Source organism: Rattus rattus, chromosome 11 (genome assembly GCF_011064425.1).
Source record: "Rattus rattus isolate New Zealand chromosome 11, Rrattus_CSIRO_v1, whole genome shotgun sequence".
In the NCBI taxonomy this organism is placed as follows: domain Eukaryota; kingdom Metazoa; phylum Chordata; class Mammalia; order Rodentia; family Muridae; genus Rattus; species Rattus rattus.
The window spans coordinates 8,024,675-8,038,631 of record NC_046164.1 but is presented as its reverse complement, the minus strand read 5'-3'; the positions used below and the strand labels follow the sequence as shown (position 1 = coordinate 8,038,631).

The 13,957-nt window shown below is 42.2% G+C and overlaps 1 protein-coding gene across 1 annotated transcript in view; it reads left to right on the top strand.

Moving 5' to 3' along the window:
* Positions 1 to 248: 248 nt before the first annotated feature.
* Positions 249 to 13,957, top strand: part of Mrpl1 (mitochondrial ribosomal protein L1) — a 55,704-nt gene continuing 41,995 nt past the window's right edge. The window contains exons 1-2 of the mRNA XM_032916260.1: positions 249 to 373; positions 5,541 to 5,667. Coding sequence (XP_032772151.1) covers positions 343 to 373; positions 5,541 to 5,667 — 158 coding nt within the window. The 5' untranslated portion in view covers positions 249 to 342. The remainder of the gene's footprint in view (positions 374 to 5,540; positions 5,668 to 13,957) is intronic.

The following is a 13,957-nucleotide window of genomic DNA, read 5'->3' as shown; positions in this document are numbered from 1 at the left end:
TCAAGACTTTAAGCAGTGAACTAGGTTCCCTCTATTTAAATGATTGTTCTGAGCATATTTGCAGGGCCAAAAATTAAAAATAAGAAGGAACGAATAATTACGGCGTTTTTAACAAAGCCATTTTTCCCCCCTGCAGGTTGATAAGCCTTTGAACCGGAACCACGAAGGGCAGTCCTAGGCGAACCGCGCCACGAGGGCACAGAAGCTAGGTCGTCCCGCCCTGCTCCTCTGCTCCTTTCAACACCTTCCCCCCTTTGCCAGTTTCCGAGAGGAACCTTTTTCACGTTGCGGTGCAGTTGAAACCCGGGACCAATATCGGCAGCACAATCCGGAACAGTCAACATGGCGGCGGCCGCAAGGTACCTCGGTAGAGGTAAGACAAGCGGTGCTCTTACAGGGAAAGTAAATTTAGGGCCGATTCTCTTGTTGCCGCAGTGTACACGCCAGACTCTCGTAGGCACCTGTCAGCTCTAGGTACTTCTGGGCTCCACAACCCAGAGGGCCATCACTGCTTAAAAGTGACCCTTAACGCAAGGTTTCTCTTTTGGAGCTTGTCACTCTGAGGATGAAATGGGAGGAAAAATACATTGGCAGTCCTTTCAGTCAGGGACGAGGAACAGAAGGCAGGATTCTGTCCTGTGTGTGGAATACTGGGTGTGTGAAGGGAAAGGTGTTATGTGAAGTGGTTTACATCTGTAAAACATCTGAACCTTGGAGTGTTAATTGTTGCTTTTTGAATAAAGACTCCAGATCTTAAATTTACAGAGGTTATCATGTTTATTATTTGGACATTAATTCTGTAGTGTTTCTTTTTTCAGTAACAAGTCAGGTCTGATTGGTTAGTATGACAGCCCCTTTAGTACCATGCCTTTTTATTTTTTAAATAAATCCAATGAAATCAGGTCTTTAAATGGACGAAACAGCCTGGACCATTCCATTTTAAGAGGAAGAAACCAATCCCACTTGGCACGTGGCTAAATTCACCTATTAAATGGCAGGGAAGAAGTGAAGGTTGTGATTTATTTCGTTGAGTATGGAATCTAGGACGCCAAATGTGCTAGGTAAATCTCTACCCGTGAACTACACACCTTAGGAGCTCTCCACTCTTCCTAACAAACGCTGTATCCATTTTCTCTTTTAACTTTTCTCAGGAAAGTTCACTGTCAAGATCAGCATCCTTACTTAGAATCATTCTTCCAACGTTAGGGATGACAAGAGGTCACAACACATCCCGATGACTACTAAAGCAAACCAGAATATGTTGTTAATGAAAAGAAATTGAGGGTTATTACCTTCATATATGATAGAAAGCACATGAGACAAAATTGAAGAAGCCAAGAAGAGAACTGAAGATTTTACATTTCCGTCACTTGTCCTCTTAGCGTCCAGGTTACATACTAGTTTTCTCATTAGTCTGCCTGTTACTTCTCACATTAATTAGTCAGCTTATCTTCTCCCCAGCCAGTTTCCCTGAAGCGTCCCAGGATCACCTTCTTCCTTCTCGTTTCTTCTGTATCTAACATCAAATTTGTGTGTGTGTGTGTGTGTGTGTGTGTGTGAATTCATCCCTTTAGTGGCCTCATCTGTTGTTAACTCAGATATTTTAATGGCTATCAAATATTTAAATGCAGTTGGGACTTCTTTCCTGAAGTTCAGCCTTATACTCATGTGCGAATTCTAGAGCTGTATGTGTATAACTTACGGGTATGTCACACAGGTTTAAAACCAAGTTTATAATCATAGGCTGCACCTTCATCTCATTTGATAAAAGTTATATACGTTTAGTTGTCCAGGCCACAACCTCAGTATCTTTGACTCTTTTCTTCCTCACTTTGCATTAAATAGTTGACAAATCCTGTTTGCTTTACTTTTAAATTGATCCAGACTATTTGTTTTGTGTGTGTGTGTGTGTGTGTGTGTGTGTGTGTGTTGAGGATTTTTGGAGACAAGGTCTTGCTTTGTGGTTCTGAATGGCTTGGTCTTGTGGCTTTGAACTTGAGAAAGTCCTTTTGCCTCAGCCTTCTTAATGCTGTTAACCCAAACTCTTGACTTCTCATGGTAAGACTGCAACTGTCTTATTCTAAATCAACAGCATTTCTCACCTGGATGCTTCTGTAGCATACTCTAAATATGTACTGAATTGGTTCTTTAAGAACTTAAGCTGGAGTATGTGTGCATCGTGGTGGCCCAGCAGTTAAGAGGATTTGCTGCTTTTCCAGAGGAGTTGGGTTTGATTCCTAGCACCCACATGATGGCTCATAACTGTTCTAGTTCCACCTGATATGACACCCTCTTCTGACCTCTAAGGGCAAAAATACCCATACACATAAAATAAAAACTTAATGAATTAAAAAAAGATAATAAAAAAGACCTTTAGCTGATCGTGGTGGCACATGTTTCTAATTCCAGCACTTGGGAGGCAAAGTCAGGAGGAATGATGGAAGTTTGAGATCAGCCTGGACTCACAGTGAGTTCTAGGCCATATAGGACTACAGCCTGAGACCCTGTCACCAGGCTCTAAGTAAATAAAGGAATATTTACAAAACAACTTAATCATGGTACTCCTATGCTCAGAACTCTGAAAAACCACCCCACCCATGTCTTTTCAATGATCTATAACTGCACTGTCAATTTTGTGTACTCATGTCTGAGTACTTTAAATACGAATTCAGAGTGTCATATACACTCTAAGATTTTTTTCATGTGTATGTGTACTTGGTATACATGTGTGTTCACATGTGTATGAGTGTATATGTGTGTGTGCACACGGAGGCCGGAGATTGATGTTGACTCTCTTCTGCCAACCACTGTCCAGTCTGTTTCCAGAGGCAGAGTTTGTCCCTGGACCTGGAGCTTGTGATTCCCTGGAGCTTGAGAAGGCCCTGGAGGTGGAGGCGTGGCACTGTGCTTATCCAGCTTTTGTGTGTGTGCCAGGAATCTGAATTTCATCCCTCATGCTTGCATAGCAAGAACTCTATCACCTTTTTTATGAAATCTGTTTTTACTTTTAAATGCAAACAACCTCTCCCTTCTTTTATCCTGTAATCCTTCTCCTTCCTGTATTATTGTTCTTGTCTCCCCACTAACCAGGAACCTAAGCTCTATAACCTAGAGGCTTCTTATTCCGGTGTTTGTAAAACAATGATACTTAGGTTATCCGGTTAATAAACTCTTTCCACAATAAAACCAGACACTGCTTTCTTTTTTTAAAAAATTGGTTATTTTATTTACATTTGAAATGTTATCCCCCTTCCTGGTAGCCCCCAAAAAGCCCCCACTCCACTCCTCTCTCCCTGCCTCCACAAGGGTGCTCCCCCACTCACCCACCCACTCCTGCCCCATTGCCCTATCATTCCCCTACACTGGGGCATCAAGCCTTCACAGGACCCAGGGCTTCCCCTCCCATTGATGCCAGCCAGACAAGGCCATCTTCAGCTTTCTTGATTAAGTTTTATTAAAAAAAATAATTTGAGACAAGGCCAGGCTCCCACGTGTTGAGGGATGGGAGTCTCTAACATGCCCATTATTAAAAGTATTGTCAGTTGCATTGAACAATGTAATTTAGTGGTTTGCTTGTTTCACATGCTAGTGTAACCTTTATATGGTTGCAGACTGTAACAGGTCTGCTGAGCACCCTTTCAGTAGTGCTGATGTGGGATTCTATACTGTTTTAAATTGGCCTTTCCCTGCTTACTAATGAGGTAATACTACTCTTGTTAACTGAACATGTTGCAAATATATTCTACCCATTTTGGGTTCATCCTTTCAGTGTATGTGCATGTGGGAAGGAATGCACATATCTGTGCATGCATCTAGCGTGTTATTTCTCATGAGTTATCCATCTCATTTTTCTGACACAGGGTGTCTCACTAGGACCTGGGTGTGTTGATTAGTCTAGGCTGGCTGGCTAGTGAGTCCCAGCGAGCAGCCTCCTGTTTTTGGAATTACAGGGAAAAGTCACTGTGCTCAGTGTTTCACATGTGTTGGGGGTGAAAGCAGGTCGTCATGCTTGCATGACAAGCACGTTGCTGGTGGTGAGCCCTCTCCACAGCCTCAGTTCTTAATTGGTAAAAAGTATATTTGATAAGCAGAAGTTTTTAACACTTAGTAAACCACTTTTTATCTAGGGCCTTAGGGCCTTGTTTGTGAAACTGTCCCTCCCTTAAAGCTGTAAGGACATTTTCCTTTATCCTGCAAGGCTTTTAATTGTTATCATTCACCATGAGTGGGATTTCCCCTTCTGTAGTGGGAGCTTTGGATGATCTTATTGCCAAGCCATTTTTTGTTTTACTAATCTGTCTTTCTGATTTGTGCCACTACCATTATAAAGAACCACCATAACTTTATAATGCCTTTTAAAAAGTGGAATTTTAAAGTTTTTGTTTCCAGAGTTTCTCCCCGTAACAGCCATAGCTGTGCTCTGTATATCAGGTTGGGCTTGAACTCACAGAGATCTGCCTGCCTCTGCCTCCCGTGTCGCACACCTGGCTTAAATGAAATGGGCTTCATTGAGCTATTTCCATGCATATACAGTTATAATCGGCCTGTTCTTTTCACCCTCTATTCTACCTTTTCTCCCCCCTGCTCTTTCTAATCACAAGTCTTGATCTGGTAGGGTAAATTTCTCACTATTTCTGCTTTTAGAAGATCTCAGACAATTCTGTAAATGTATGTTTAAAAATTAATAATAAAAAGAAATTATTTTTAAAATTCTAGGGGTACATATGTACATATTCCCTATTAATAAACATAAAATAGTCTATTAAGCTGAAATGAGATTCATGTAAAAATAGGTGGAGAGGGTGTAATGGCTCATGCCTGTAATCACAGGTTGCCTGTGGTTCAGTCTAGCCTGGGCTACTTAGTGAGTTCCAGGTCAGGCTAATCTATAGTGAGTTCCTGTCTCAAAGTCCAGGACAAGTGAAGGAGAAAGGAGTTAGGTATTAGATGCCTCCCCTTGCTTTTAGAATCTCTAAGTGGGACTTCTGTATTTTACCTTTCCTTTTTAGTGACGCTGCCCTGGAACACATGCGTTAGGCGAGGAACTCCATCATTAACCTACTACGCGCTGTTCCTATTCTTAGATACTTGTATGTTTGCATGTGTGTGTCCCTGTGTTCGCATTCGGTGGGGGATGGGCGCATGTGCATTGCATGTGTAGAGGTCAGAGGACAACCTGGGGTTGCTCCTCAGACACCTGTCCTCTTTCCTTTGATCTCGGATTGGCCTGGAACGTTACTGTGTGGGTCAGGCTATCTAGTCCATCAGCTTCCAGGATCTGCTGGTCTCCACCTGGATCTCAGTGTTCCCAGGATTACATGTGCCACCACACCCAGCCTTTCCTGTGCATTCTGGGAAGATCCAATCGGAGATCCGCTTGCTTTTGCGGCAGCCCTGATTATTATATGGAAAAAAAATCCCTAGCCCCTATTTTTACATAATCACAAAATTAGTTGCTTAAAAAAAAATACTGGTTTTTAGAATGTAAAAGTGTGTGAACGTGATGATTACTTGATGTTATTATTTTGTTTCTTTCCTAGTCTTGATACATCATCAAAGGCATAGTCTCTGCAAGATGGCTCACCAGGCAGCTCTTTACCCCTGTCCTCTAAACAGTCTCTTGCCCAACAGACATTTTGCTGCTGCTGCTGCTGCTGCTGCTGCAAAGTAAGTGTTTTGTTAGTTACTTCATTCCCCCTTAAAGCTGTGATTCAGAAGCACGGTTCTGGAAAGGTCGTAGAGAAGCTGGTTATCTGCGCTCCTTTGACTGCAGAGGTCTGAAGGAAAGTGAGACTTAGTAACGGCCGTGCTGACAGTACCTGGAGCGAATCACTCACTCCTGCCCTTCACAGCTGCTGTATTCTGTTCATTTTAGGAGAAGGAAATAAAGGTTTCTCTCTCATTGCTATAATAAAACATCCGGGTAGGAGCAACTCAGGAGGAAAGGGTTTATTTGGCTGACTGTTCCAAGCTACAGCCCGTCCTTGTGGGGCAATGGAGGTGGTAGGAACTTGAAGCCAGTCACATCCTCTGACGAGAGCAGAGAGCGAGTGTGTTCTTCCTTCCTGTGCCTACCTGCTGCCTCTTTTCACTCGGTCAGGCTCCCAGCCATAAAGTACGGGGGCCTGCCCACACACTTAACCTTCTGGAGAGGCTGCACAGCACAGGCCAGCACAGCACAACACTCCTCACGCAGACTGCCAGGTGATCTTCGCAGTTGACAATTAAAACTCACCATCAAGACGAGGTCACAGAACCAGCCCAGATCAGAGGACTGGTAATGTCAGGATGAGGAGTTGATCTCAAGGAGTTTAGCTCTGAAAGTATTTCTGCTCTTTAAATTATATTCTTTTCTTCAAGGTGCTCCTTATAATTAGATGTTAAAGGATTACCAGGACTAGAATTATATATTGGAATTTCAGATTTCCAGTGTTCAGACTGGAGAGATGGCTCAGCCGTTAAGAGCACTGAACTGCTCTTCCAGAGATCCTGAGTTCACTTCACAGCAACCACATGGTGGCTCACAACCATCTGTAATGGGATCTGATGCCCTCTTCTGGTGTGTCTGAAGACAGCTACTGTGTACTCATATTCTCATATAAATAAATCATTAATGAAATAAAATAGCCAGATTTCCAGTGTTCATGTGTTATGCAGAAATACACACACATATTTATAATTTTTATGTAGCGTTTCAGCATATGGAAATATAAAGTGATGAAATTTGTTAAAAGCTGGCTTTGTATGGAGTTAGAACGCGGTGTTTTTGTCCATAGATGCTGCCGCCATTGAAGTGAGTGAGGGAAGGGACCGAAATGCAAATGTTGGCTCTCGGACTTGAGACTTATGCCATCTGGGTGTCTGACGTGACCCTCATTGGATTTTTCCCAAGGACATTGATGTTAATAGTCCCAAGGACTATCTATCATTGTTTTCTGAATGCTTTTTCCCCTAATGTTACCATTTCCATAGTTAGAAGAAATGGCTGAGGGAGTAATAATTAAATGCCAAAAAGCTATAGACCATTAACAGTTAAAATTTACAGGATCCTATGTGCCACATAGTAATAATTAGTAATAATTAACTGAGCATACTTCAGGTGCTTGTCCATTCAAACTTTGTAACAGTTATGAAGAATGGATACTCTGGTGAACATTTTTCAGATAGAGGAATGGGAAGCCAAAGATTAAATTTTATGTGGGTGTTTGGAATCTAAATTTCAGTACTCATGAACAACATAATCTAGGAATAACAGTACAGTGTAGCTCAGGGTTAGGCGGCGTGGATGTGTTGGTGGAAAGACTTACTGTTTGCTGTCAGGACTATTATCTAGTCTCAAAGAGTTGTGTCAATGGCTTTGGAGGGTGGGATTTATCATAGTTCAAGCTGCAGAATCATGGAGTACAATCCTTAGATTATGGGATATCCAAAATAAAAATTGGGAAATTTTAGGGGAATTTTTAAATTCCTAGTTGTTTAACTTATTCTCACTTTTATAAACTTAGCCCACATAGTCTCTGTCCTCTATGTGTGAGGCATGGCATAGTCTTTGTCCTCTATATGTGAGGTATGGCGTAGTCTCTGTCCTCTCTATGTGAGGCATGGCACAGTCTCTGTCCTCTATATGTGGGGCACTATGCAAGATGCTGGTCATGTGAGGATGAGAAAGCTACTTGTTTTGTTCCTCTGTCCTTGAGCATTTTAAAATAAATGGGAAGTAACACAAATAGTCAGTTTTTAATCTTTAAAAGTAGTTATTTTAAATGAATTAGTTCATAATAAGCAGTTAAAAGTACGTGAAGGTTAGCTGGTGAGACGTGGGTGGCTTTTCTGTATCCATTCTTTAGTCATTTAGTTGTACCCTTTATATGCATTTTAATCTGTGTGTTTCTTGTTGTTTGTATACGTGGTAGTGCATGGAGTAAGCATCTATGTTGTGGAAATCGATTCTGATGGTGCTGTTCAGTTATTTTAACTATATAATAGTTAGCTGTATAAATATACTGTAATTTATGTAATTTAACTTTCTAATATCTCATTAATATAATTAACCCTGTACTGAATAACCGTGTATTTGTCATATATATTGGAGGTATTTGAAGTGTAGGTTCTAATAAGTAGAATTTTGATAGATAATCCAAACTTACCTTGTTAGTTTATATAAGCTAGAGCTCTTGCTTAGCCTTTGTAAGGCCCTGGGTTCAACCCCCAGTACCAAAAGCAAAAAGAAAAGAAACAACTTGTCAGTTTATATCCTTACTAGCAAGTATTGTTAGAATGTATTTCTTTATATTTAGCATAGGTAACTATTATCTTTTTTAGTTTCAAGTGTAATAAATAGAATTGTGATTTTTAACATGGTTATGGGCCATTTCTATTTTCTTTCTTTAACTGAGCACTTTTTTATTTATGGGTTTTTTGTTGTGAGTAAGATTTCTTACTATATCATAAATTAGGTTTGTGCTCTAACTTCCCTTAAATGTTGTGACTATCTTATTTGAGAAATGGCTCAAGTGTGATAGGATTGCTGGTGGGAATTAAGGTGACCTGAGGCCAGCAGGGCCAGCAGTGTTTGACTGGGTCTTTAAAGTTGGAGTTTTACAAGAGAATTAGAGAAAATGTATGTCAGTGGTGCCAAGGTCTGGAAGCAAATGCTATGACTACTACTGCAGTTGAATAGTGTATTACAGCTCCATATGGACACACTCAGAGCTAGCACATGCCTTGTTAGAATAGAGGCTTTCTTTGGGTGTGACAGACGAGGAGCAGCCAGAGATGGAACCTAGGGCCTTACACAGGCTAGGCAACTTCCCTGTCACCAAGCTTGGCCCGGCACCCTGTTTTGGGTGTGAATGGTGCCCATTCTGACTGGTTGTGGAGAAGGTGGAGGAGTGCAGGTTGGTTTTTATTTTTTACATCCTACCAGACGAGTGCCAGTTCTCCACATTAGAAGTTACCAATTTTTATGTTTCTATATTGTACTTCTTATTTTCCTCTTTTGCCCATTTTAGTTTTGGGCTATTTGCCTTTTTATTTTTGCTGTGTGCAAGTATTTATTTATTAGGCTTATTAATTTTTAAGAACATTTAAAAACATTTTCATTTATCCCCTAAAATTTCCTATTACATCATCCCCAGATTGTACTGTAGTACAGTTTGGTACTTTTTACCGCCTAAAAATCATAACATAGGAAATATGCCCTCTTCAGAAAGTTATGAAAATCTGTCAAAAGATTATTTTGTAACTTAATGAGATACATTCATAATTTTAGTTGTAATCTTTATTTTTAAATGCATTGACATCAGAATCTACTAAAAATTGTTCATGGAGTCACGATCTGAGGCCTGGTAGTGCCTGCTTTTGTTTGTCAGTTTTTTCCATATTTTTCTGTTTAACTTAATCAGGGGTAGGCTCCCTCTTATGGCATGGGTCATAATCTGGACCAGTCATTGGCTGGCCACCCTCACGATTTCTGTGCCACCTTTACCCCAGCACATCTTGTGGGCAGGACAAATTGTAGGTTGAAGATTTTGTGCCTGGGTTGGTGTCCCAGTCCCTCTAGTGGAAGTCTTACCTGGTTACAGAAGATGTCTATTTCAGACTCTCTCTCCCATTGTTAGGAGTCTTAGCTAGGGCCACCTCATTGATCCCTAGGAGGTTTCATTGCCCTAAGTTTCTAGCTTATCCCAGATGCCCCTCATTCCAGTTGTCTGTCCCAGTACTCTCCCTCCATCCTCACCATGCCTGATGCTCCCTGTTCCCTCCTGTTCCCTCCTGATCCCTCCTGTTCCCTCCTGTTCCCTCCTGTTCCCTCCTGATCCCTCCTGTTCCCTCCTGTTCCCTCCTGTTCCCTTCTGTTCCAGCTGCATCCCCCACTACCTCTTTGTAGTTCCTTGGTTTGTTTTGGTTTGAGACAGGGTCTCTCTAAGTAGTCCTGGATGGTCTGGAATATGCCATGTAGACCAGGCTGGCCTTGACTTCACAGAGGCCTGCTTGTTTTCTGAATGCTGGGATTAACTTGTTTGAAGTACCATGGGCTGCCTTGTTCTGAACACCTCACTGATGTGCAAGGACCCATCTTCTGTTTCCTATAGCAGATCCTGCTGCTGCTTCTTCTTTTTCTGCCACTTGCTCATCTGAGTCTGGTTCCGTTTCTGTCTTGACAATGTAGTCTTTTTTTGCTTCTTCACATATCTTTATTATTGTTGTTGGTATTAAATTAAATGCTGAAATGTTCTGTGTAGAATAGACAAGATGAGGGGCTGGGGATTTAGCTCAGTGGTAGAGCGCTTGCCTAGCAAGAGCAAGGCCCTGGGTTCGGTCCCCAGCTCCGAAAAATAGAAAAATAGAAAAGTATAAAGAATAGACAAGATGAAAGAAAGTAAATAGTAAATAGGCTTGTCTTTTAATGTGTCATGTTGAGCCAGTGTAATCAGGGGCTGACCTAGGTTTGATTTTATGGTTTCCATGGTTACCACCAGCAGACTTCTCTGTACTTCATGCTCAGTACAGGGGCTGAGTTGCTGGGTTTTTCTTAGTGCTGTGCTTGGTGCTGTTTCTTGCTGTGCAGCTGCATCTCAGTGGGGGCTTGCCCTCCCCTACATAGGCTGTCATCAGTGGGGGCTTGCCCTCCCCTACATAGGCTGTCTGCTTATTACCCAGTGACTGCATGGTAGAAATGGATGACAAGAGGCAGTCTCTGCAGCCTGGATTCCACTTAGGCCGCTAGGCTTTGGAGACAGGTTTTTGAGCACACCTGTCTTTTCTCCCTGTTCTACGTCTGCTGCAGGTTTTGGGGAAGTTCTGGTCCTCCCTCTGGATAGATAGTAGGCTGGGCCCAGTACTGTTTCCTGCCTTGACTCTGGTGGTAGAACTTTTAGTGATAGTTTTCTTCCCGTCTACCAGAAACCGTGGGTGCTCGCTTGGGCCTTTTCTTCCTCTTGTACCATCTAAGGAGGCTCTCCAGTCCCCAGCCTGCTGGAGTCTTTCCCGGGATCACCTGGTGGAGAAGGTGTGTGGAAAGGCCTGCGAAGGTGTGAACTCCATGTGTTCCAGAGGAGTGACATCGCCACACTAGCCTCGCAGTTTCCTTACCTGCTTGCCTTTCTTTTCTTCTGTCCCTGGGAGACATGATGAGAGTAAGGAGCGGCCCGTTCTCCTTGGCGCTTGGGCACCTGCGTTCTCAGCCCTGCGGTGTTCTCAGCCCTGTGGAGTTCTGAGCTCCGGTGTTTGTGGCAGGCTGGCAGGCTGACACCCCTTTTCCCCCCTTGCACAGTGCTCGTTTCAGCTCTTCGGTTTTACGTGGAGCAGAACTGCACCTAGGTTGAAAAGGAAGGAGTAAAGCACCGCCAGAGATGTTACTGAGTTTCTCTCGTATTAGCCTTAAGGGTTATTGTTTAGTTCAGCTCAGTTTCACGAAACAAAAAACTCTCACCTCAATGTAAAAGATTCTTTGCTTTTTAAATACTTGGATTGGTCTCTTGGGGTCACGGGTCTTTGAGTACTGAAGTGAACTTCATTTTATCATTGTTTTTCTTATCTAGTTTTATTGCATCTGACTGTGGATTACTTTTCCTTTCATGATTTTGTAGTGAGAGGACAGATGTGGCTGGGTGAGAGCTGTTAGCTGAATACAGTCTCCTGTTACTCATTTAATCTGTGTGGTTTAGTTACCCAGGTAACTGTAGATAGTTCTGTTTTCTTGGTGCAGCCTGCCAGGTGTCCTTCCCCTCCCCCAATCTTTTGAATATGATTCATACTGATCTGAAAATCACAGCTCTTAAGCTCTTCTGATGGTCTTGCCTAGTTGCAGAAGCAACAAAACGTCTTAATGTGGCTCTGAGTAAAGGCAGTTGGTTTTGGAGGCTATGGAAGGAGAGCAGTAAAGGCAGTTGGTTTTGGAAGCTATGGAAGGAAACAGTGGGTTGTCAGATTAGTTTGTACCATGTTACTGCAGGAATTGGTTGAATTGCGCTTTGTTACTGCAGGAATTGGTTGAATTGCGCTTTTACTTTCTTTGATTAATGAATTTCACTAACACCTCCCTTTGTGGTGGTAGAGGTGAAACTTAGGACCTTGGGCAACTAAATACTTTATCCCCAGAACAAATGAGTGGCTTAGGCTGGACTGGACTGGCTGTAGCTTCAGGTAGCTTTGGACTCAAGATCTTCCTGTCTCCCTCCCAAGGGCTGGGCTTGTAAGCTTATATGTCAGTGCACTTTCCTGAGAGTCCCATGTGTTCTGGGCTATGATGATGTCATTCCAGACTTTAGCGTCTCCTAAAGCACCATTTGAAGCCTGTTCCATTTGAAACCTAAAAATGTTTTCATTGAACAACTCAAATATTTATGAAGCTAAGCCCCAACCATATGTGAGTACATTGCTCTTTATTATCAAACCACAAATATTTATAATTACAAATATAATAAAATATAAATGAAATCTCGAGATTTTATATTAATTGCATATTAAAAGATTGAAAAATTAGCTGTGAAATCAAGATTTTATTTAATGTAAGTTTGATGGCTATAGCTAGAGCTTTTGTTTAATTTTAAATAGAGCACTCTCTTCCTAAACAGGCTGTCTGGTCTTCTGTTGGCTTTGTTACTCCATGAGTAAATATAAGATTAAAATGTGGTTTCTCCAGTTTGGGAGGTTTAAGAATTCTGTAGGTACCAGGAGAGCACATCCTTCCACTTGGGCACTTGCTGAAGCTTGCTGTCCGCAGTTTGAAAGGCTGGCTGCACACTGTGATGAAGATTATCACTGTCTGCTAGTGCGTTCAGCTGCTTATTAGCTTGGAGGATACTATTATTAGCGGTGATAATTGGGCTTGTTAAGAACAAGAATGAAATTTTATATTAGATTGGGTTTGAGATTTTAAAAACTTATTTCTTTCACATCTGTTTTATAGGGCTTTATATTTATTTTGTTACTTCCCTAGAAGATTAGCACAAACTTTGAGGCTCAAAATAATGCAACCCTCTGTTTTATAGTTGTCTAGATTCAGAGTCTGACATGGAGCACCTTGGACCAGAATGAGGCTGTTGTTGGTTGTTTTTTGGAGACTGTAAGGAGAGTCAGTTTGCTAGTTACTCCCCTATTTGAGACACTACTGACCTTCTTTACAGTGTGCCTCTCCCCGTCTTAGAACAGTGGTAGGCTGCCCTGCACACTTGGACATCGTCAGTGTCTCAGCTCCATCTGATCTAGCTGGGAAAGGAGGGGGGTGGGTCACTCTTAACGGCCTGTGTCATTGGACTCACATGATCGGCTAGGATAATCTCTCCACCTCAAGGTTTTTAACCGTGGTCACATGACTCTTTTGTCACATATCATGACATGGTTGTCTTGGGGTTTGTTATTTTTCTCATATCAATTATAAAATACCTTACATTGGCAGGCGGCCTAAGGAGGTGCGTACATTTCTTTTGGCTCATGATTTATGGGTACAGTTCAGCCTGTCGGGGAAGGCATGGTGGTAGGAGCAGCCTTTGACTGTGGTGGGAGGAGCATGTGGTTGCTCGCTCACATCTGGATTGATAAAAAAAGCGTCCAGAGAGCAAGGAGGGCTGAGCTATAACCCGAAGACCTGTCATGTGGAGATCACTTAATCCAGCTGCGGTCCATCTCCTAAAGCTTCCTCAGTGTCTTCAAACAGGGCCACCAGCTGGGGACCAAGCAGTCAAACATGTGAGCCTGTTGGGGACATTTAACCCACAAGCCACATTTGTGGACACTGTTCTGCTTACCACAGAGCCCAGATGTCTTTCTAAAATAGTGTTTTACTAATTGAAGACTTTGGTGATTTGAATAAATGTTGAACAACTGTGATTCAAGATCTCACCCCTGGTTTTGTTTTCTTAGCTTTAAACCCTTATCTGCATTTCCCCTTCGGACCTTCCTTTGGTATTTTGTAAGCACTCACTAGCTTTTGTATGCAACGGACCTCACCACA